Raw genomic sequence first — 24,461 nt, 5'->3', positions numbered from 1 at the left:
TTTGAGACTAGCGGACTAAATAATTTTTAAGAGAGAGTAGGCATAGTTACTTGAAATTTGAAATATTTTTTTTTGTTTGACAGCACAAAATCAACTATCACCAATTATGCCAAAAGAGCAATTTTTAAAGATTTGACCTTTGGCACATCCAAATTATTTAAAAATTTCAAAACTTGCACACAAAAATATCATGTGACAACAGTTACTTTAGTTAGAGTTATAAAGGAGGAAACGTAGAGTTAAGGTCAAGAAATATAAAGCCAGTTAAGCTATTTTAGCAGGAGTGACCTAAGGAAAAGCTTTGGAAGATTGAATTATTATCAAGTTGATGTTTCATTTCACATAATTAAAGGTAACACACACCATAGAATTTTGGAAGAGAATTCCAGAAGTCTTGAATAGAATCTAGAAAACAAAAGTGTGTTAGAAGTTCTAGATTCCCACCATAAACAATTTAAAAGTCAAAATTGTGAGACAACACAAGGACTCAGGATGATGCAAAGAACAAAATCACCAGTTCAGCATCTATCAAAAACTTTCTTTCAGGAGTCATTGAAATTACAAGAGAGAGAACTCTCTAAAGAAGCATAATATTGAAAATTTCCAGGCACCTATATGTTTGCAAGAAGTCCAACATCCAAAAACTCAAATTGGATCAAATAAAATAAAATGCACACATTCGAATCTAATGAAACAAAAAGCAGCTTACATAAATGTACCTAGCTTCTCTACAAAACTAAAGCACAAAAACTAAATAAAATATTTAATTGTTAGCTCAAATATTATCTCATGGCCCATGAATTTCTGGCAAAGCATTGCAGTCTAAAGCCACTTTAAAAAAAATTATAAAGATGACAGTTGGAGAAGATATGGAAAAATAGGCATGTTAATGCCCTGTTCATGAAGATATGCTGGTCCAACTACTCTGCGGAACTCTGCCCAAAGTTGTGGCAAAGACTTGGAAATTAAGGGAATAGGCCCATCAATTGGGGAAGTGACTGAACAAGTTGTTGTATGTGATGGTAATGAATTATAATTGTGCTTTAAGAAAGGATGAATAGGATGATTTTAGAAAAACCTAAGATCCTATATGAATTGATACAAAGTAAAGTGAGCAGAACCAGGAGAACATTGAATAGAGTAAGAGCATTTTCTCATGTAATCCATATATATTTAGTCTATTGCCATATTTCAGCATTTCTTAGTTCAAATCCTTGTCACCTCTTCTATGGACTATTGTAGTAGCCTTCTAATTATTCTCCCTACTTCTAACCTTTCCCTCTCCAATCCATCCTCCATTAAGGTATTGAAGTGACTTGTTCTTTTCTTCTTCAGTGGATTAAGATAAACAGAGGTTAAGTGACTTGCGTAGGATTACACAGCTAGCAAGTGTTTGAAATTGAATTTGAATTTACATCTTTCTGACTGTAGGCCCCAAATTCTATCCATCAAATGTCTACTGCTTCTGGTCTTTCCTTGCTCTAAACTTATTATTAGCCTCTAGTCTAAATAGAACTGAATGATCTTCAAACTTATAAAGAAGTTTACTAAAACCATGACTGCACTGAAAAACATTAAACAAATCCTTCATCTCATGGGAGCTTTCTTCTATGGCATAAAATTGTTTGGATTTAAAATATAACATTTTAAATATATGCTCAGGAAAAACAGAAAGTTGAAGGCTTTTACCTTGAATCATAAGATTGAATTGAATCACATTATGAAGGCAGTTTTGTATTTGTAAATACCTTGGTCTTCTTAGGCAAGATCCACTGAGCATAATCCTGTTAAGGAAAAGTTGCGTCTATGTCAAGAAACTTAGCTATTATCCTTAAATCAAAACTCAAAAGGATAAACAGATTTAAAGCAATAACAATTTTAATATACTGGCCAAGCCTTAAAATGGAAAATGAAATTTTATAAGTATTTTAACAAAAAACAATAAAATGTTGAATATCATTTCTTTACCCTACAGCTATATAGAAAGATTAATACTTTCTCATTTAAAAAAAATAAAAGGATTCAATCATTCAGTCAGCCAACCTTAAGCTCCTGTTGTTTACTATATTCTGCTATGGCAGGGGATTTAAAAACAACAGGAATTAATTTCCAAATGGTAAAGCAATATTTGTGTAAATAACTGTATAAAGAATAAACACAAAATAAAAAGTTTACAGAGCTTAGAGTATTAGTGTTTGAACTGAACCTTAACACAGAGACAGCTCATTTGTGCAGAACAGAAAAATGGTTCCAATTAGTGAAAATAATGATTCCTCTAACATGAATCATATTATTCAGATTTGCATTACATATTTCTTTTGGATATGACCAATTATTTTATATAACTATATCTTTTACACATTATGCAATTACATATAACTATATATTTCATATAAATATAACTATAACTAAGTTTAAATATATAAATACATGTGACCTCTTCAGAGGATTCATTATTTCCAGTAGTCTGGACTTAGCTGTATCATAAAGTAAACAGGGAAGAAAAATAATTGGGATCAGAAGAGCTTTAACAGCTAAATTGAATTTTTATATTTCATCATAGAGTCTGCAGGGACCAGTGAATTTTATACTGTAGGAAAGTATGAAGTTAGATATATTTGAAGAAAAGTAACATTGACATCAGTATGAAGGATGGATTGGAATGGGAAGAGACTTAGGGTACAAGACTTCTAATTAAGGGGGCCATTATGAGAGGTGATAAGGATCTGAATTTGGGTATTGTCTATATTAAAGTAGTGAGAAGGTTATGGATCTAAGACGTGGAGGATTGATTACCAGAACACATAAAAATACTTTTGAACTTTTGAAAATACTTTTGTGAATTTTGAGCAGTTAATAAAAGTCTAACAACAGATACTTGACTCTATATCAGTTGATTATAGACAAAAATGGTTCTCTCTCTAAGTAGAGCCTATGCAGTGGCTAAGTTCTAAAAATCACTGTGGGTAACATCTATATGAACGTCTGCCCTACAGCTAAACTTTGTTATGTGTTGTCACCTTCAATTAGAGTTGGAGCTTCTTGGAAGTATACCAGCATTTAGCAGAGTTCTTAGTACAAGTAGCACATGGAATGGAAGCACTTAAATGCTCATTAATTCATTCAGCAAAGAAGTATCAAGCAAATGACCAGGCACGATTTATTTATTTAAAATTTTTTTTTTTTTTTTTTTTTTTAAAGAAGAGCTTATCATGGTAGTTCAGTATATAGCCATTGGAATTAGGAGATCAAACCTAGTGACCAACACAGAATATGCAGACCAAAACCCAGGTGCTTTTTCGTGTGATCAAAACACAGGTGCTTAGTGACTTGATAATGGCAAAGGCTTATTCTTTTTTTTTTTTTTTTTTTTTTTTTTTTATTTAATAGCCTTTTATTTACAGGATATATACATGGGTAACTTTACAGCATTAACAATTGCCAAACCTCTTGTTCCAATTTTTCACCTCTTACCCCCCCTCCCCCCCTAGATGGCAGGATGACCAGTAGATGTTAAATATATTAAAATATAACTTAGATACACAATAAGTATACATGACCAAAACGTTATTTTGCTGTACAAAAAGAATCAGACTCTGAAATATTGTACAATTAGCTTGTGAAGGAAATCAAAAATGCAGGTGTGCATAAATATAGGGATTGGGAATTCAATGTAATGGTTTTTAGTCATCTCCCAGAGTTCTTTTTCTGGGTATAGCTAGTTCAGTTCATTACTGCTCCATTAGAAATGATTTGGTTGATCTCGTTGCTGAGGATGGCCTGATCCATCAGAACTGGTCATCATCTAGTATTGTTGTTGAAGTATATAATGATCTCCTGGTCCTGCTCATTTCACTCAGCATCAGTTCGTGTAAGTCTCTCCAGGCCTTTCTGAAATCATCCTGTTGGTCATTTCTTACAGAACAGTAATATTCCATAATTTTCATATACCACAATTTATTCCGCCATTCTCCAACTGATGGACATCCATTCAGTTTCCAGTTTCTAGCCACTACAAAAAGGGCTGCCACAAACATTCGTGCACATACAGGTCCCTTTCCCTTCTTTATAATCGGCAAAGGCTTATTCTTATTCTTCCTAATAAAAATGTATTTGATGATAAAAATAGTAAGTTTATTTTTTAGGCAATTGATACTTTGGTAATATGATGGGTACTGAAAACATAGGGTTAAACTTCTCCTTAAATTCTTAAATTTTGATACTATGTATTGTAATCTTGCTGTAATACTGGACTTAGAGTTTGCCATGAAAGCAACCTCCAAAATAGGGTTGCTTTCAACCTCCAAAATAAGATGTTTTTTATTGTGTGTAAAACCTCTTGGTAAAATCTAAAATGAACCAGGCTCAGAACAAAATTTATTCAAAATTCAAGGTCCTAACATATTTGGAAGATATTCAAAAACTTTTTTTGTTAATATTGTGCTAGATCTGTGATTTCATTGGTGTGGCAAACTACTTCCTCCATAGAATTCAACTAATCTGCAATTTAGAGTCTTGGAGGGTTGCGTGAGGCATTGAGAGATTAAGTGATTTACCCATAATCACAACTGCTAGTATGAGGCAGGCCATTTAGTGATGTTGCCTTTTAAATAAACAAGAAATTATGAAACATTTTCAATTTATCCAGCGTCTTTGACTTTATATTTAACATATTTGTGAATATTTAGAGCTTATGAATTAAAAAATAATAAAGTTTAAATATAAGTGTTTTTACAATGGAAAGTTTTATTTCTGTTCCATAGGTTAAGAGCAGGGTTATGTGACCGTTGTGCAGTGACTGAAGAGCACATGAGGAAAAAACAACAGGAGTTTGAAAATATCCGGCAACAGAATCTTAAACTTATCACTGAACTTAGTGAGTTTTTCTTTGTTTAAAATTTTAATATCCAGCATGATATAATATAGTATTAAAACTTGTTAATAAATTGGTAATAGTATTAACTATTGACTTTTTAAATACATTTGTGAGAGTCTGTATAAATATATCAGATGGGAGAAGGAAGAAATCCTTTATATAAAAATAGGAGAGAGACAGATACAGAGAGATATTGAGGTAGTAGTGGAGACATATGTTATTCAGAGGGAGGGCTGAAATTGTCAGGTAGGTTTGTTCAGGCATTTTCATTTGAATCCAGCTCTTTTAGACCCTTTTGAGTTTTTCTTGGCAAAGATTAGAGTAATTAGCCATTTTCTTTACTCTTCATTCAAAGTACCTAGGATTTGGATGCTCTAAAGCTGTATCCTTATACATTGTAGTGCTCTGTCCCCAACATTTTTAACTCATCTTTTATATAGAACATGCCAGTCGAGCTGACAAAGAATGAAATGATGTGTAGTCATTCAAATATATTTTTTCATAGAAACATTACTAAATGTAGCAGTTGAAATAATATTAATATTATACTTCTAGTATGTTCATTTAAATGTGGATTAAAATTGGTCTTTATGGGCCACCCTGAGAACTTGTCCACTATTTATATTATTATTTTACTGACAGGAAAATATAATCCAACTTTCAAACCATTGCTTAATAAACTTTTGAAATAGCCTATTCTTAAAGCTTGTATTGTTGGTATTTACTGTAATTTAACTTTTTCTACATTAGAAGTTTCATGACAAAAGCAGAGGTAAGTGTTGGTAAATATTCTTGCTGAATATAGCAGAAAATTATAGCTACAAAATAGATCATTCTTTCATCATTGGATAATGGTTGCTAAGTATATTCAGTAAGACAGTTCTGAAAAGTAGTTAGTTCTTTGGTATATATACAGTTTATTTAAAATTATTATTTATATTCATAAACACAGAGAAGAAATCATTTTCAAGAAATAACATGTAACTTCTCTCTATCATTTTTTAATTTCAATTGTATTTACTTTGTGTTACTTTCTCTGACCAGATTTAGTCTCAGTTTTCATCAAAGAATCTCAGAATTGAAAAGGATTTCAGAGGCATTAGGTTTAATCCATATTTGAACAAAAAGTTCTTTTACTTTATCCCTGATAATTGAAATATGTATCTAATTTTATCTAAAATATATAAATCACCAAAATTTATGTTTATAATGTATTTTATCTGAGGAGGTAAAGTATTTGGAAATTAAATGGAATGAGTAACCAAATGGAATGCTTTCCATTTCCCTCTTATCCTCAGCATGAATAATGATATACTCCTTTGCACATTAAGTACTTTTTTCTTTTTGGTTCACAAGCATTACATAAAATCATCAGTTAATCAGTTACATGGCAGCCATGAAACTTCAGGTATAATAATCAGTGCCTAGTAACAAATTAATTTTGCACAGTATAATTAATAAACTTAACTGACATTGCTCTGGCTCAAGAGTTAGGAAAAGCCTAGCATAAATCAATAAACCAACAATTATCTAGTAATGCATATTTTCCCATCATTGCCATTTTATTTTGTTAAATTTCAATTTCTTATATGACTTTTTCCCCCAAATATTTCAGTGAATGATAAGAATGCCTTACAAGAAGAAAACAAAAAACTTTCAGAGCAACTACAAAAGAAAATTGAGTGAGTAACTGTACTACATTTCTTTTATAATATCTTTTGCATTTTTGAATATTTAAATACTGTTATAACTTATAGGGAACTTTATCTATTTGACTTATTAAATTATTTCAAAAATATTTTTATTTGGGGGGAAGTTGCATTTAATTTGTCTAATTTTGGTTTTCTCATTATTCTAATAGGGAGATAAAAATAATATTTGCAATGTCTCACTAATTTAAGACATTTTATTTATAATTCTTGAAACATTTTAAGTGTTCCTTCTCTTAGAACTTTGTTTCCATAAAACATACAGCAATAATCATTAAGCTTTGGGTACAAATAAGTTTTTCATGATCTTTAAAGAGATTTCTTTTGTGAGTTCTTGTGATAAAATATATTATTTTAAATGCTTTAGGGCAATTCATCCAGTCAGAATTTCTTAGGTACTGTGTTCAAGGTCTCATGACTCTCATCAAAGTCCGTACCAGTTTTTTCTTGGATCAGTAGTAATGGTAGAATTTTGAATTTTCCCAATTTTATGCAGATTAGACCATCATTTATTTACTTTGTCATCATGCAGCTAAAATTATTGAGTGAAAATTAAAGGTAGAGACTTGTTACCAGATAAAGGAGGTAGTAGTGGAGACACATGCTATTCAGAGGGAAGGCTGAAATTGTCAAGTAGATTTGTTATATACTTCAGGAATTTTCATTTGAATCCAACTCTTTTTAGACCCTTTTGAGTTTTTCTTGGCAAAGATTAGAGTGATTAGCCATTTCTCCAGCTTATTTTACAGATGAGGAAACTGAGGCAAACAGGGTTAAGTGACTTACTGAGGGTTATATAGCTAAATGAACTCAAGAAGATGGTTCTTCCTGACTTAAGGCCAACATTTTATCCATTATACCACTTAGCTGCCCTTCATCTAGGTATAGATAATGAAATTAGTACTTTGTAAATCTCTTTCCATTGATCTGTGAAATTTGGTAGAGAACCTTGTTACCTATATCTGTGATTGTTTTAGATCTGCAATACAAAGATCTTTTTTTTTTTTTTTTTTTTTTTTTTTTAAACCTAGGATATCAGCAGGGTAGGAGGTTAATCCCTCTTTGTCAGTTTTTGAGTCACGTAATGATCCATCCATCCATCATTTATCAAAGTTAATTGTCTTTTCCACTTCCCTTTTTATTTACTTTATATCAGAAGGACAAAGAAGGACAAAGCTAGCAAGTTGTTTGTTTGGTTTAGAAATCTCTGGTTAGAGCTAGTTTTTTCCTTCTGAGAGCTCTGCCACTTCTAGACTGGCCTTGTCAGGGAATTGTTTTTTCCTCGTGACTCATTCATGATTCAGGTAGAATTTTATGACTAATAGGCAAGAAGACTGGATTGTGATCAGTTTAAAGCTAGGTCAGTTAGAATTAATGCTCCAATAATCTATAAGCCTTTCTCATGTGATTTGTCTTATTTTGATGTGGGCTAGATTTGGGGGAAGAGGGTACTAAGACAACATAATTATGGGGAAGTTATTAAAATTAGATTTAAAGATGTTAGCACTTAAAAGAATTCCTAGAAAACTCAAAACGCTGAAAAACAGAATTGATTGTACAATTCAGAGATGAATTTTTTACTCAAAGAAAGAAACCTTTTTTAGGCAGTTTTAGTATATCTCTTAAGAAATTTTAGTCTGTACTTTTCTATAGATTTAAAAATTTAGACATTTAGGAAAGTGAAATGAAATTTAAATGCTGTTTTATATGAAACAATATTAATAACATATCCAGAAGTGAGGATTCTCAATATTTTAGAAAATATTTTAACATTAGTGTGAGCTAAAATAGAGATTGGTTTTATTATTATTAAACTTGAATAAACTAGCCAATCTTAGTTCTTTGGAAATTAATGTTAGAGCTACTTGTGGGCCTGGTTATCTCCTTTCTATGGCCATATATTTCAGTCTGGACTCAGTTCTACTATCATTCACTTGTGTGTCATTGAATACAGGATGACCTATATATGTTTATTTGGATCAGCATAAATTTTCATTGTTAGCCAGAAAAATATGCCTGTAAGGTGAGCCCTTGGAATCTTTCTGCATTTAGGACAATGTATTAGCTGCTAGATTATAAACTGTATAAGGGAAGGGGCTATGTCTTAATTATCTTTATTGATCATTTATTGAATGTTTACTATGTACTGGGCTCTGTGGTAAGGCTATAAGGTTTGGTCTGTTACCTCATCCCAGGAATAGACTCTTTCCTCATCACTTTCTCTAAAAGTTCCTTCCCCTTTTTAAGGCTAAGCTGTTTCCACTTCATTTGCATTTGTCCTAACCTCTAAATGAAAGTCATCTCTCTCTCTCTCTCTCTTTTTTTTTTTTAAACATCTTAAAGTATTTTTCTTGGACCTTACTTTTATATTTATTTTAATGAACTTGAAGAGGGGACTAGTAAAATATAGCATGGAGTCTGGGGAGAGAATGACATACAATAAATAACTGGGAGAATCAGAAATTGGCACAAAGAAGGTGGCACAGGAATTAAACCTTGAAGGACGTTAGAGGATGTAAGAGGAAAAAATAAAGACAGACAGCATTGCAAGTATGGGAGACAGTCCATTCAGAGACATAGAGATGAGCAATGATAACATTTAGTGTTTGTATTATTTTAAAGTTTGCATAACACTTTCAATATACGCTCTTCTCATTTGATCCTCACAACCACCCTAGGAGGGAGCCACTGTTATTATCCCTAAGTTTTTTTTTTTTAACAGATGAAGAAACTGAGGCTGAAGTTAAGTGACTTGCCCAGGATCATTAAATCCAATTTTTCATGAATCTAAGTTTGGTTCTCTATTTATTGTGGTTGGCCACTTCTAATATAATATCTGTCATTTATATAACATTTTAAGATCTGCATGAGTGTAATCTCTTTGATCCTTACAACAGTTTTATGAGGAAGATAATGTTTTCTCCCATTTATAGATGAGGAAACTGACACAGAAGTTTAGTGCTAGTCTTACTAAGGATCACCCAGCGAGTAAGTGGCCAAGATGGCGTTCTTACTCTGCTCTTCCTTACTCCCCATTCCAGCTTTCCTGTTTGCTATTTCAGGGAAAAACTGGGCTCAGAGCATCAGATGATAGGGACATAGGCACAGAGGCAGGACATTTAGATAAAAATGGACACAGAGAATAGTCCAGTTTGACTGGGAAGTGTATAATACATGAAGGGAAGTAACATGAGATAAGGTTAGAAAGATAAAGATAGGCTTGGGCTAGCTTGCAGAAGGACTCAAATGCCAGGATTAGAATTTCCTGCTTTGTTTGGTAGGTAGTTGGAATCTTTCAAAGATTTAGAGTAGAGGGAATGATGGGTCCAGTGAAAATTACTGAGGTACGCTCTGAGGGCTGAATCAGAGAGGGAATAGATTGAAGGGAGGAAAACAAAATAGTATGTGATTACAGTATGCTAAATGTGAAAAATCAAGAGAAATGACTGATGCCCTAGAATGATGGTAGTGTTAACAATAGAAATCAACCTGTGAAAGCAAATGGATGCAATGGACAGATATAGGAGGCATTATTAGATATTTTGAAATTGTTTGCTTTATATTGATTTCATACTCTGATGATCACTGTCCCTGACCCCATCAGGAAGAAACAGCATAAAGCTGTAGAGCCTGAGGAAGAAGTTATCCCTGATTCTCCTATATTGACTTTTTCATTTCCTGGACTTAATCGACTAAGAAGAAAGAAGGAGAATCTACATGTCCGATATATAGAGCAAACACATACTGATTTGGAGCACCCTCTAAGTACAAATGGTAAGGATTTATTTAATATTTTGTGAAATTGAGTCACTTAAATTATAACTTATATCACATATTATATCACATAGAATGTTTTATGTTGAAACAATAGAATGTCTTCATTATTTGGTTAACCTATGCGGTAGCATAATTGATATCAAACTCAAATAGAAATGGACCCCTCTGGACCATATTGTCAATATGTATTGACTCAGAAAAGTTCACATCAGCATTATCTGTATTGCATTATATTTTTATTTATTTTGTTAAAGGTTACCCAATGACAATTTAATCTGGTTTGAACACCACCTGAAGTTTTGTGGTCCAACAATTTGATACCTCTGCTATAGTTGAATTTGTTAGTTTATTAGATTTGAGATCAAGTATGTCGAGTCTAGAGTTTTGCTCAAGAGTTCTATTTGTGACCTTGGAAAATGATTTTAAAATATATTCTATATGATATTCTCCAAAAAAAAGTCCCATTCTGATGTTGCTTTCTGCTGTGGAGTGAGATGGTAATATGAAGCTGAAATGAAGAGCCTTTTGAAAGCTATGCCAGCATAATCAGCTTTTCTACTAAAAGGTTCTGCTAAACTGGTGAAACTTCAACTTTATGCCCACTGACATCTTAATAATCTTGTGCCTAAGAATAGGATCATGGATTTTGATCTGGAAAATCTTAGAAATCACCTAGACCTATTTCCTCATTTTGCAGATCAGGAAATTGAGGTGTTGAAACATGAAGGGACTTAAAATAACTGACATTTATATAAAACACATTAAGCTTTATAAAATTCTTCCTGTAGATTATCTCATTTGAGCCATATAGCAATCCAGAGAACTAGATGCTATAAGCATCCCCAATTACAGATAAGGAAATTAAGCCTTTGTTGAAATGACTTAATTGCTTATAGTCACACAGCCAGAACATGTTGGTGACAAGATTTGAACAAAGGTCAGTCATCCCCAGTTTGACTCCTTCCCACTGAACCAGAACTACTTCTGTGAAGTACTAATTTAAAGTCATAAAGTTAGTTCATAGAAAAAGCTGTGACCTCTGGTTTCAAACCTGCTATTATTTAAAGGCTCATTATCAAAAGTTGGCCAAAAGATGATTAATTTTTTTAGCTTAGATGATCTAGGGAAAATATATATATTTACTAGTTTTCAGTCCAGAGTGTGAGACATTTAGATCTATTCAGTAATGATAGATTAATAGTGGAAAAGAGGATAGGGAAATGCTAAGAATAATACTATCCAATTTTTTGAAACTCTTAGTGTGCTCTTTATCAAATAACCAGTGAATTAATGCTGTAGTTGATATTAATTCACAACTCTGACTTTCTCTAAGCCTCACCCTATATCTTAAGCTTCTGTAAAAGGCTTTTCTTGTTTCCCAGTCAATACTGGTCCCTTCCCTTTGAGAATATCTTCCAGCTATTCTGTATATATCTTGTATGTATATAGTTGTTTGCCTGTTGTCTGTCCGTCCCCCCCCCCCCTTTCTCTCTCCCTCCGTCTCTCTCTGTCTCTCTGCACATACAAAGTGCTAAATAAATATTTTGTTATTTATATCCATAAGCATATTCTTCATATAAATAAAACAAGACCTAAGAAGTTACAGTTATTTGGAAGGACAGCTTGTGGGTTCTCTAAGCAACAAATCAGGAAACTGGCAGCGTTCATTTTATCCTATAACCACAATACAAATTATTATTTCAGTGGCCAGTTGTTTCATTGGTTAGGTAGCTAGTTGGCATAGTGGAAAGAATACTGGACATCCAACTTCAGATACTTCCTAGTTGTGTGAGCTTGGACAAATCACTTCACTCTGCCTCAGTTTTTAAGAGTTGCTGTTCTGGAGTGTCAGTTCCAATAGACTTTCTTCAGTGACTATACAGAAAAGAGAAAATAAGGATGAATTATGCTAATAGCTTTACGAATATTTCATTTGATCCCCACAAGAATCCTGTGAAGTTAGTGCTATTATTATCATTTCCATTTTCAGTTGAAGAAACCAAGGCAAACAGGGACTTGCCCAGGGTCATACAGCTGATATCTGAAGTTGGATTTTAATTCAGATCTTCTTGACACAAGGGCCAATTTTCCACCTACTATATGACCTGGTGTGATCCAGCTTCATTAAGTGAAATTATGCGATTGTGAGTTCTGGAACAGCACAATCTTGTAGAATCAAAATTATACATGATGCAAACAACAGTGGTAGATAGACATCTATGGGAGACATATGGTAGACACTCCCTCATTCCCAGAGGTGACATCATTGTGAAAAAAGAGAATAGAAAAGACATTATTTAAAGATATAAAGGCAGCTGAATCTTTGTGGAAAAGTTCAAATACTATCATGTTACTATCAAAGTATGAAAAGATCCATGATAAGAGCATCGATACATTGGCTCAATTTTCTCTAAACAATTTATGTAAAGATGCATAATAATAATAAAGATTTAGACAGATTTAAGAGATTAAGTTCTGTAGATCCAGGAGGGAAATGATCCACAATGGTGAAATTAACAGATTCATCTATCTGTTTATGTTGTATATGGATGTGTACATTTAATCTGTAATTTTTTATATAATGAACATTTTATAATACATTGTTGTGGGGAGTTGTCTAAATTTTACTAAAACTATTACTTTTCATATTGTAGCAGGTGATGCTAAAACATAAATCATCATTATCTGCTTTATATATTGTTCATGTCATTTTTAGTATTTGTCCCCTTATCTTCTCTAAGATGCCCATATTCATAGGGAGGGTTGTCTCCCATGTTTTCTTATGTGTTATGGAAAGCTTGAGTAGTTATAAAAAGCACTGGATTTAGAATAAAAAAAAAAAATTCAGTTTCAAATTCCAACTCTGTAACAGCCATTTGACATTGGGAAAGCTGATCTCTCTGAGTTTCATTTTTCTTTTCTTTGAGTTCTTGACCATATCAAATAAGATTATGGATAGGGAAAGTGCTTGGCAAAGTCTAAAGAAAGATGTGAATGTGATTTTTACTATTAGACTGAAACCCGAAGAAATCAGGAAAATCTCTTGGGTAAAAGATATAGTAATACATTTCAGAGTTATACATAAATTGTTTTTTAGTTTTTAGTTATCTACAGCATGTCTTATACTCGTGCAAATAAACAAATATAATTGGAGTTGTCTTTAAAAGATTTTGAATTAGTAGTAAGAACATAATAGATATTAGGTTGAAAAAGAGCCAATTTCAATAGGCTTTCTTCAGTGACTATATGGAAGATAATATGGATCTTTCTTTTAAAAATGAAGAAACTTAGAAAATTGTTTTTTTTCTATTCCTTGCACTTTTGTCACCATCTAGTGGAAGACAGATAAATCACTGTCCTGCACTCTTAAAAGGCATTGTGATTTCTTGTGTATAGTGATGCCTTTATATGGAAGCTGATCATTTCTTTAACCCCTTAATAAGTCATTTAAGGAGTTGCTTTGGTCAAAAATGTCATCAGCTTTTGGGTGGCCAACCTTCTGGTCATGAGCTTCTTCAGCATGATTTATCTAGATAGATCTTTTAGAGCCGCATTCTTAATGTGGTGTCCATGAATAGATTTCTGGGAATATATGGACCCAGATTTGGGAATGGGGGAAGAATTACATTTTTATTTCCTCTAACTTCTAACTCAAAATTCTAAAATTCCAACCTTCAATTATTTAAAAACATTATTCTGAGAAATAGAACATGGTCTTCATTAGACTTGACAGAGGAATTTGTGACAACAAAGGTTAACCCCTGTTGTAGACCACAAACATAACAGTCTATCAGCAGACTAATTCATAAAGACTGTCAGTTGCTAAAACTTTCTAGTGCTTACACACTGCCAGTTAGATGCTAAATTAAAAACCAAAGATAACGCTTTTTGAAGGATCTTCAGTTATCAGCTATTCTTCTTAATACCAGGAGAGGCTGTACTTAAGCCATTTTAAACTGAGATGAATATATTAGGACCCTCTTAAAAGTACATGAACATGCAGTAAAGTAGATTATATCATTTTCTTTTGTTAGAAAAGTAATCATTTGCATGTGTAATAAATTCCTCTGGTTCATTTTTCCATTATTGTTGATCATCATGTAATTTTTAAAAATTGTATACAATTGTATATATTCCTCCTCTTCTGGACATTCATATCACTATTACTATGAATCTGAAACATTTTGTTGCAAAGAATATTGTAAACATTGTAAGGCCAGCTAAATTATTTGAATGAGATTAACTATTCAGTTTATTAAGCACCTGGTGATTTATTTATAAGTTTGTTAATGTTTTATTCTTTCAGTGATGCTGCATTTTTACAGAACCAGGTATCATTTTAAAGTTGTTTTCTAGTTATCAGGAAAGTTTCCTCCAATCCCTTAAAAAATTACTACAGGTTTTGCTGTTTTCTAGACGATGTGTCCTACTAGATGAAGTAGGATTTAAGTCCTCTTAACATATAGTAATATATAAAACATCACAATAAGTACTTCTGATAAGACAAAATTAGGCATGCAGATGAAATAGTAATCTATAAGTCTTAGAAAGTCTATGAATTCAAGCAATGATTTATGCTTTCACTGAGCCACCTCACAGTTTTTATTATTGGTAATGAAAGTAAGATACTGCATTTTTACAGGTTTATGAAAATTTCTGAAACGAGACCAAATTTTTACAAATTTGATTTCTTTATTTTTTTTTAATAAAAAAGTTTTATGTCTGTGTTTTGTTTTTCCAGAATTAGCAAAAAGTTTGAAGTCTTCAACTCAAGTACAACAAAACCACTATGAAAGTGAAATTCTTGTAGCAGATACTTGTGATCAAACATTATCACCTGTGACCAGTAAGAATAACATTGGATTATTTAATAATACAAGTGGGTTTTTTTTTTTTTTAAGAAACTTCTTTAAATTAGAAGAAGCCATGTCTATTTTATGTATTAGCTAATTATACAGGTAATATTCAACTAATTGAAATAGTTAGAGAATGGGGTATTTTATAGTTTTCTGATGAATTGAAATTTGATCTGTTAAGCACTATAAACCTTTTCTTTTCCAGCAATTGTTATAAAGTCTAGCCAAAAATATGTTTGTATATTCTCTTTCCTCACTGAGTACAGAATATTATTTAAAATTTCTATTTTATTTTTATTTTCTATTATTATCCTGAAGGTATTTCAGAGACAGCAATAGGAGAAGATAAAAAAAGCTCTTTACCTTTTAGAGTTGATGCATTTTGGGGGGAGAGAGAGAAGAAATTTTTTTTTAAGTGACAACATGATAAGCATCAATAATAACTATTAACTAGCTTGTAAAGGCAAGAAATGCAAAAGATTGGTATGAATTTGTACTGGGCTCTGAAAGCTGCTTAAAAAAAATAAATCTCTGATAACTTATTATCCTTCTAAAATTAGCATGCTCTTTTTTTGGGGGGGGAGGGGGCGGGGCTAAGGCAGTTGGGATTAACTGACTTGTCCAGGGTCACAGCTGGGAAGTGTTAAGTATCTGAGTTCAGATTTGAACTCAGGTCCTCCTGACTTCAGGGCTGGTGCTCTGCGCCACCTAGCTTTCTCTTGAATGCATTTTTTTAAATTCAAATTCATTGTTTTTTAGTTTATTGTAATTATTAGATCAGGTTGTTTCATGCAAACAGGACATTTAAAGTACTTGGAAATAGTAGTTTAAATATTTCTCTTTATGTCTTATTTATATTCTCAGGTTATTTAGTAATCTTTTTTAAAATAACAAAAACAAACTTCAGACCAACTCATTTCTAAATCATTCTAAATTAGTAGTCTGTATTAATGAGGTTTGACTTTCTCCACTAGTCTCTAAAGTGTATGCTTGTAACCACTTGGGGGAGAGTAGAAAACATGACCTAATTTGAAGGGTAAGCCAGATAGAAAGTTGGAAAACAAATTGTATCCTGTTTTTGCTATGATATCCAAACATGAATCTTGTCTCCAATGTAACCATGTCCACCCTATCCCTACATAGTTCTCTCTTCTTTTTTCTCCTGTTCGCCCTCCCAACATCTTTCCTTAAGCAGATTGTTGGCCCCATGGGTCAGTTATAACCTAAACTAATTAGGTGCATCTTCATATACCAAAAGGAAAATCTGGACAAAATCTGGAAATAAAAAATATATATGAAAAATAAAATAAAAGAAAATATAAAATATACTTTTAAAAATTACTTTATAAAATAAAAATAAAATGTATAGAACAAAGCAGCTATATGATTTGAATGTCTTTTACTCTGTTGACTACATACATTCTATAAAAGCTTACCATAAAAGGAATTTCTGTATGTTCTATTTTCCCTTGTCTTCATTATAATCATAGATTTATTCCAAATGGAGACATACTCTAGAGAGTTGAAAGCCTTTCCTGAACAAGAGGTTAATAGAATACTAATGCTAGTTAATAGAATACTATGCTAGACAGTCTAATACCACAGTTGCTTTTGCAGGATGTTCAGGAATGTACTCTGCCTTACTGATTCTTAGATCTCTTCCCTGCTGTTGTCAACAATCCTTACCTTGCCTTTCTCTAAACCATAAGAATTTCTTCAATTCCCAAGGGGTCAGTTCTATAGTTCTAAAAGCTTATTCATCTCTTCATGTTCCTAAGTATATATAAGAGATAATAAAGCCAGTTTAAAATGTTTAAAGAATGTATGCAATGCTTATATTTTAAATTTAATATTATTCTTTCCTAGTAACTACTTATTATGAAAATTGTTTGTTGTAAGACTTAAAAGATTTACGAAATGAATTCTTTCCCCACTTGTCAAATATGATAGGCTTATCTAGTATAAACTATATAGTCTCACTTTAAGATAATTTTGCATTAAGTATCAACTCCTTCCCCCTCTACTTTTTTTTTTTTTTTTTTTTGCTGAGGCAATTGGGGTTAAGTGACTTGCCCAGGGTCACACAGCTAGGAAGCATTAAGTGTCTGAGGTCAGATTTGAACTTAGGTCCTCATGACTTCAGGGCTTTTTAAAAAACAAACTATATGCCATTTTATCAACTTCCATGTTGGGCATAGTAATCCTCATTAGTAAACTTCTCTACCAGATGTGCTCTATTTTTATAAGACAATAGCTGTATATTCACTTGCATATGACTTTCTTAAATTTAGATATTCAAGATACCAACAGTTGTCCCATTGAGAAATCATCTTTTAACTTAGCTGCAGTTGTTGCTGAAACACTTGGACTTGGTGTTCAAGAAGATTCTGTAAGTAATATATCTCTCTTGATAAATATGATAACTAAATTGAACTTAGAGAAAAATATTTTTTCAAGTCCTAAGACCTTCATGTCCAGAATCAAGAAACTCAGCCATCACCAAGGATTAACTAGACCTAAACCTTTGATCTAGTAATACAGTGGTGAGGTGCTACACCAAGATGGTGGCAGTATCAGAAGAAAAAGGAATGTGTAGGAAAGAAGTGAGGAAGGTGAAAACATTAATAATATAAAATTGATAGGATGTGACAGCTAATTCAAGAAAGATGAGGATTGAGAAAACACCATTAAATTTGGAAATTAAGAAATCATTGGTTATTTTATAAAGTGCAGTTTCAGCTAAATTGTTACAAATCACACTTCAGAGAGTGAAAAGAAAAATGAGAGGAAAGTAAGTGGAGACACCTATTGCAGATGGCCTTTTCAAGGAGTTTAGTCATAAAAGGGAGAAGAGATGGAAGATGATAGAGTTAAAGGATGACAGGGGATGATGGATGGATCAATGAAGGTTTTTTGAAAATAGGGGAAATGTGTTTATTTTTGTATTCAATAGAGAAATAGCCAGTAGTCAGGGGAGAGATTGAAGACAGGAATAAGAGATGGGCCAAGGGGCAATCTGTTGGATCAGATCAAATGGATTGGGATCACTTGGGCATATAGAGCCTTGGTAATGAGAAGGGCCACCTCTTCATGTGATAAGTCATTTACAGGTGTTGGAAAAAATAATACCAGAAAGCATAGAGATTATGTACCATAAAGTTTTAGTGAATTTAGTCAACTTAGTGTCATGATTTTCTCCAACTTTATTCAGTAGCATGGGAATAGAAGTAAAAGCAGCAGATGATGAGAGTAATCCAAGGCTGGAGTTTGGCAGGGCAAGATGTTAAATAGGATGAAGGGGTAAAAGATCCATCTGAAAGAAGACAGCCTAGAGTTGAATTGTTTTACCAATGGGTAAAGATGTGCAAGTGTACGCATTTCAAGGATCATCAATGGCCTGGGAAAGGATTGAAAGGTAGTGGGATTGGGGAGTTTTCAATGTGATAAAAAAGCAGGATTTGGAGCAAGGAAAAGATAAGAGGCAGATTAACAACAGGTTAATTAGATAAAGGAATGCTCATGGGTAAATATCAGGTTTGATCATCTTTGTGTGTAGAGTGGAGTAGAGGAGTAATTCATTGAAAATAAGTAAATTGAAGAATTGGCAATGTACAGGTCAATTTATCAAAGTCCCTTCATGAGGAGCAAAAGTTGAGAAGGAAAGAGTTTGAACTTGGAGGAAGAAAGGATAGTGTTCTACAGGTTGCTAGACATCAGCCATCAGAATCTTGATTGAGTAATAATTCTGAATTGCATGAACTTCAAAGGAGGAGAGATTACTGAGTGATAGCAGGAGTGCCTGAAAGAGGCATATGAAGGAGGGATAGTCTAGTCATTGAAATAGAGATGCAAGGGAAATTGCTACCTGTACTAAAGAGTAGCCAGGAAAACTGTCAGCAAGTATTAATGAGTACTGGAAGATAAGTGAATGAGAAAGAAAAGGTGTCAATTGAAAGTTAATTTGTGTTTCCTGTGGAAAAGGCATTCCAGAGAACTCTGTAGAAAGTACTTAATAACTTTAGAGTGGGATGTTGAGGGGTGGGCTTTTGTTTGAAGTGGCTAAGCAACAAGGGAGTGGACAGTGAAGAATGAAGAATAGGGTATGAAAGCTGGCATTTAGGAGTTCAGAATCACTGGAATGAGGAAGTATAAAGTTATGTTATCAGGCAGGTTATCACCATTCATAGGAGTTATAGGAGGCCAAAGAGAATTCCTAGAATGCAAGGAATGGTTTTTCTGTGAAGCAGGTGAAGGCAAAACAAATACTGTGGATCTGAGTTTTCAGTCTCATGTACATTTTTCTACTAAAGGACTTGCAAAGTGCTTCGAATCCTCTCAGTGAAGATCTGCACCATCAACAGGAAGTAGAACCAAAGAAACAACCCTTTCAGGAATCCACAAAAAATAACGAAGATGGTTTGAGGTAATTTGGGGAGGATTTTTTTTTTTAAAGCTCCAGGAATAAAATGCTTTTAAAACATAAATTTCAGGATCATGGATTTTGAGCTAGAATGGTTCTTATGTATCATCTGGTATAACCCTAATTTCATAAATGTGAAAAGTTCAATGTAGCAGTTTTTTGTAAATTGTGTTAAAATGAATTTTTGCAATGGCTCTTTTCTCCGTTGTTGTTGTTGGTTTTTTTTTTAATATTGTTGTTTTTGTATTCTATAAGGAGTGAAAGAGGTTTAAGTAATGAATTTACTTACATCATTACTTGGAATTCACTATTCCTAAGTAGTTTTTATTTTCTTTTAAAGAATTCAATCTATCCTGTCAGAAAACCTTCAAATAATGTGCCAAAACTGAATAATCTACCCACTTCAAATTTTGCCATACTACTTTATAACTGTTTTCAATGATAACTTTTCTTGTTATATTTATACATATCTTCCCTATTCTACTAATTTTAAGGAGAAACAAAAGACTATTTTATGTTTCTTATTATTCCCTATTTTACTTGCTTTGCATCTAAAAAGTACTTACATGTTTGTTAGGTAAATGAAAGTGGAGTCATGTCTTGAAATTACAAGCTTTATGAAATCATGAATAAGCAGCTTATTCTTGTAGCCTTTGTTTACTCTTCTGCAAAATGAGACACATAATGGCATTTAACTTCTAGAGTTTTTTGGGGAACTGGATGAGTTAAATTCATGTAAAATGCTTGCAAGGCTCAAAGCTCTCAATAAATGTATTATTATTAATGCACTTAATTGGGCATGGAGTGATACTGGTATTTTTCCCTTTTGCCTGATAAAAAGTATAATGTAGCTAGCCAGTAGGTAAACATCATTGTCATAATTTGGGGATCAAAAATCAGAGCTTTTTGATATGTTATTGGTCAGTGTCATTTAATCAGGATTTTAGCATTTGTTTCTCTCTCTCTGGATTATTTCTTATTTCCCCAGTAACAAACAGGATATTTTACTACTTTTATTTATTTGTTTAGATTTTCAGATTCTTCTCCAAGGACTCCACCAGAAGTTGACTGGGCTGCTCGGGCATCTTCTCCTGTTTTTGGGGCTGTTTCTAATGTGAAAAATGGTTTAGGCTTGAATACAAGCTTGTCTCCTTCTCTTTTAGAAGCTGGGAAAAAGCCCCATCTCAAAACAAATTCCCTAAGCATTATTTCTAATTCTAAACCACAGAAAACTAGATCAAAATCTGAAGACACTAGCCTTGTTACATGCCTTAATTTTGGTTCTCAACCAAGCACTGTCATTGATCATTCTTCTTCCATTAATCAAATGCTTGTGAGAAAGAATATAAGTGAATCAATAAGTACACAGGTTGAGACTGATAATGCAAAAGATGAAACTACTGAAAAAAATGATCTTTTTGTGCCATTGAAACCACTGGGAAGCAGAGGAACCAAAAGGAAGAAGATTGAAGAAGAAAGTGAACATTGCCCCCAAACTTCTTTTGATAAAGAAAATGCTTTTCCTTTTCGAGGGGATATTCCACAATCTGTAAATGGAGAGTCTGTAATGGATAAACCCCTGGATCTATCTGATCGATTTTCAACTATCCATCGAAAAGAAAAAAGCCAAGGAAATGAGGTGTGTAAAAACTGATTTAGGCAAATAACTCTTGATGTTGCTTTGAAATTCCTTCCTAAGGGCTCTTTCTCTAGGCACACGAATTTAAATGGGAGCTGCCTAACAAGCAGAGACTCCCAAGAGGATCCCTGTTTCCAGGAATATATCATCCTGTCCCATAATAAATCATCCCTAGAAAAAAAATATATAGCTACAAATGAAAGAAGAAAATCTTGCCTCCAAAAGCCCTCCACTGCCACATATAAGTTTGGATTCAAAGTATCTTTTGGATGGCCTGAAGGCATATTGTTGTGCTAGGTGTTCAGGGATTTGTTTGTAAATTTCTTTCAAGTACTAATACTGTCATCTATTCTTAGATTACTGGTGGTTATGAGCCAATAAAAATGAAAGGTAGGATGGGACATGGAGATTGTGAACTTGCCTCAGTTCTTCAGTTAAATCCTTGTAGACTAACTAAAGCACAAGCTCTACAAGATAATCAAGGTATGTATGTATCTGTTCTCAGTTTATTTTTAAAAAATCATTAAAATGAATGTAAATGTCAACTAAAATAGCAGTGCTTATTATATTAGTTGAATTATAAGAAATTTTTATTTATTGCATTTAGGGTTAGGGTTAGGGTTAGAGGCAAAAAGGAGAAATTGGAGTTTCTTGACAGTAGAAAGAAATGAGTAGACCTGTGACTTAGTCTATGTCAAATCTTTTTTTGAGAGACCTAATTTTAGTAATTTCTTTTAGTAAGAAAGAGTTTGAACTAGAATCATCACAAGACATCAAGATATGGATTCTAACTTTACCAAATCCATACTATAGTTTAGCTCTTTAAAGTAAGATTAATATGTTACCAACTTTAGACATGTATTAAATAATCTAGTTTTAAAATTATATAAATTCACAATTCAAATTTTAATTATGAATTTTTTTTTCTCTAAGATAAATCATCCTTAGAAAATATCCAGTGGAGCATAGATCCAGCAGCAGATCTTTCTCAATATAAAATGGATATTACTGTAATAGATACAAAGGTAAGTTAATGAAATGAAGGCATATTTGCTTCTAATTGATTTAAAAGAATATTCATCTGCACAACTAGGATTCTTCTACTGATTGACCATATGTGTAAACTCAATTCTTCATTACCAGACCCTCTTCTTTTCTGTCTGTACCTGTTCTTGTGATCTCATTATGATTATATCAATTCCCAAGGGCTCAGTAATCATTTCTATGTATAAGATAAGTATCTCTCTGTCTATATATCCAGTACTAATTTGTTTTTTGAGCTAAAATTTGAGTTTTTTGAGTTGTTTTGATTAACTCCCATGTTAATATTTATTTAATAGACATGTGTATTTAGATTGTTATTGCAAACATTTCTAAAAGGGAGTTGATTTCTTTGTTTCTGTTAGAAGTACTTTAGTCACCTATTTTTTTGTAAAATTTGGATTCATCCTTGATTCTTCCCTTTCCTGTAACGACTGCGCTAGCACCCAGGACACACCAGAATCAGCCGGAGTCAGGATAAGCAAAAGGCCTTAATCTTTATTCTTGGTTCCCAGACGCAGGATTGAACAGGATGGAAGCAGAATCTCTGCAACTGCTTTCCTCCTTGTCTACTACCGAGAATGTGTCCCTGGCTAGCTTTACTCCACCTTCTAGTCCCTCCTATAATCCTCTATACACCATTCATTGAATCAGTAGGGATAGTGGAAAGGACCATTTTCCAAGCATATGCCCATAGAGTATCGTCCAATCAGAAGTTAGCCTCAAGCGCTCAGCAGTTCCTATCTCAGTGCATCAACCCAATAGTTTCACCCCACTACACTTTCCCACTTCCCAAATCCCACAGATTTCATCAGTTCTACTTCTCACATACAGTTCTACAGTATCTCTTATCTCTATCCCTTTTTCTCCATAATTTAGTTAATTATTCTAATGCATTATTCTAAAAGTCTCTTAGCTGAATTCCTCGCTTAGTTTTTGTTCCTTTCATCCCATCTACAGTGCCCAAATAGTTTTGTGATAATATCATCCCTTAAGAATTTTTAATGCTTTTGTTTCTTTAATAAAACAACTTTCATAAAATAAAAGCTATTCTATTTGACATTTAAGTTCTTTATAATCCGATTCCAGCCTTCACTTTTAGAGTAAGGGAGTCTGCTTGGTATAATAGAAAGACTACTTCTCTGGAGTCAGGAGACCTGGGTTCATATCCTTCCTTTGAGGATTACCTGTATCACCTTGCACAAATCACTTAATAGCCTTGGGCTTCCCTTCCCATATCTGTAAAATGAAATTCATCTATAGATGTTTGATCCCAAAACTTATTTTTGCTTCACTGTTTTTCGTGTACTCTGTAACCACGTAACCAAACATGCTTCCTTGACACTCTAGGACCTTAGAACTGAAACAGAGAAATTAAGGGCCTGAGAACTGAATCCAGATGTGACTTCAAGCCTATCAGCTTCCTCTATTGCAAAATGCTGTGTTTGAAACTCAGTATTGCTTTTGTACAAGTTGTCTCTAATGACTGTAATGCATTCCTTAAACTGCTTCTTAAAATCTTTCTTTTCCTTTAAGACTCAATTCACTGTCGTTACTTATGTGAAAATTTTATTGGTTACCCTAGTTTAGGGGTTCTTAACCTGGGTCCACGAACTTTTTAGATTTTTTGATAACTGCCTTTCACTATAATTCTTTTGAAATTCTATTTTATTTTATGTATTGAAAAATATTAATCTGAAAAGGACTTCATCAATTTCACTAGTCAACCAAAGAGACCTATTGATACAGCAAAGTTAAAAATTGTTGTTAATGCTTCCTCCTCAAATTCTCTCCTACTTAATGTGAGTTCATGTTACCTTCTCCAGTAGAGTATATGTTCTTTGAAGGCATAGGTCAGTTTTCATTTTTTGACTTTATATTTTCATCATCTAATATACAGAAAGAATTTAATAAATATTTGTTTATTGATTGAATTTCTAAAAAAAGGAAAAATAAGAGTTATGTGACTGATTCTCGTACTGTTTCCATGAGTTAAATTGGGTTATTGTGAAATAACAATTTACAGTGTGTTAAGAATCCCTGTGTTGAAAAAGCATTAATGTAACCTTGAAGATAAAAAATATTAGCATAGAATGCTAGAGTTGTAGTCAAGAACTGTGGCCTCATATCTCACTTAAGACAT

General features: G+C 32.9%; 1 protein-coding gene across 2 annotated transcripts in view; it reads left to right on the top strand.

Annotated features, from left to right (window-relative positions):
* The window catches only part of RBBP8 (RB binding protein 8, endonuclease), an 80,909-nt gene that overhangs the window by 36,173 nt on the left and 20,275 nt on the right, over positions 1-24,461 (top strand). For both annotated transcript variants that reach the window (XM_031946533.1, XM_031946532.1), the window contains 9 exons: positions 4,764-4,876; positions 6,492-6,558; positions 10,190-10,359; positions 15,104-15,208; positions 17,510-17,607; positions 19,529-19,641; positions 20,668-21,277; positions 21,634-21,760; positions 22,211-22,302. In XM_031946533.1, the coding sequence (XP_031802393.1) occupies positions 4,764-4,876; positions 6,492-6,558; positions 10,190-10,359; positions 15,104-15,208; positions 17,510-17,607; positions 19,529-19,641; positions 20,668-21,277; positions 21,634-21,760; positions 22,211-22,302 (1,495 nt within the window). The remainder of the gene's footprint in view (positions 1-4,763; positions 4,877-6,491; positions 6,559-10,189; positions 10,360-15,103; positions 15,209-17,509; positions 17,608-19,528; positions 19,642-20,667; positions 21,278-21,633; positions 21,761-22,210; positions 22,303-24,461) is intronic.

This window comes from Sarcophilus harrisii, chromosome 1, assembly GCF_902635505.1.
Source record: "Sarcophilus harrisii chromosome 1, mSarHar1.11, whole genome shotgun sequence".
Classification (NCBI taxonomy): Eukaryota; Metazoa; Chordata; class Mammalia; order Dasyuromorphia; family Dasyuridae; genus Sarcophilus; species Sarcophilus harrisii.
Note: the sequence above shows the minus strand (reverse complement) of the source record. Positions and strands in the feature narration are given on the sequence as shown.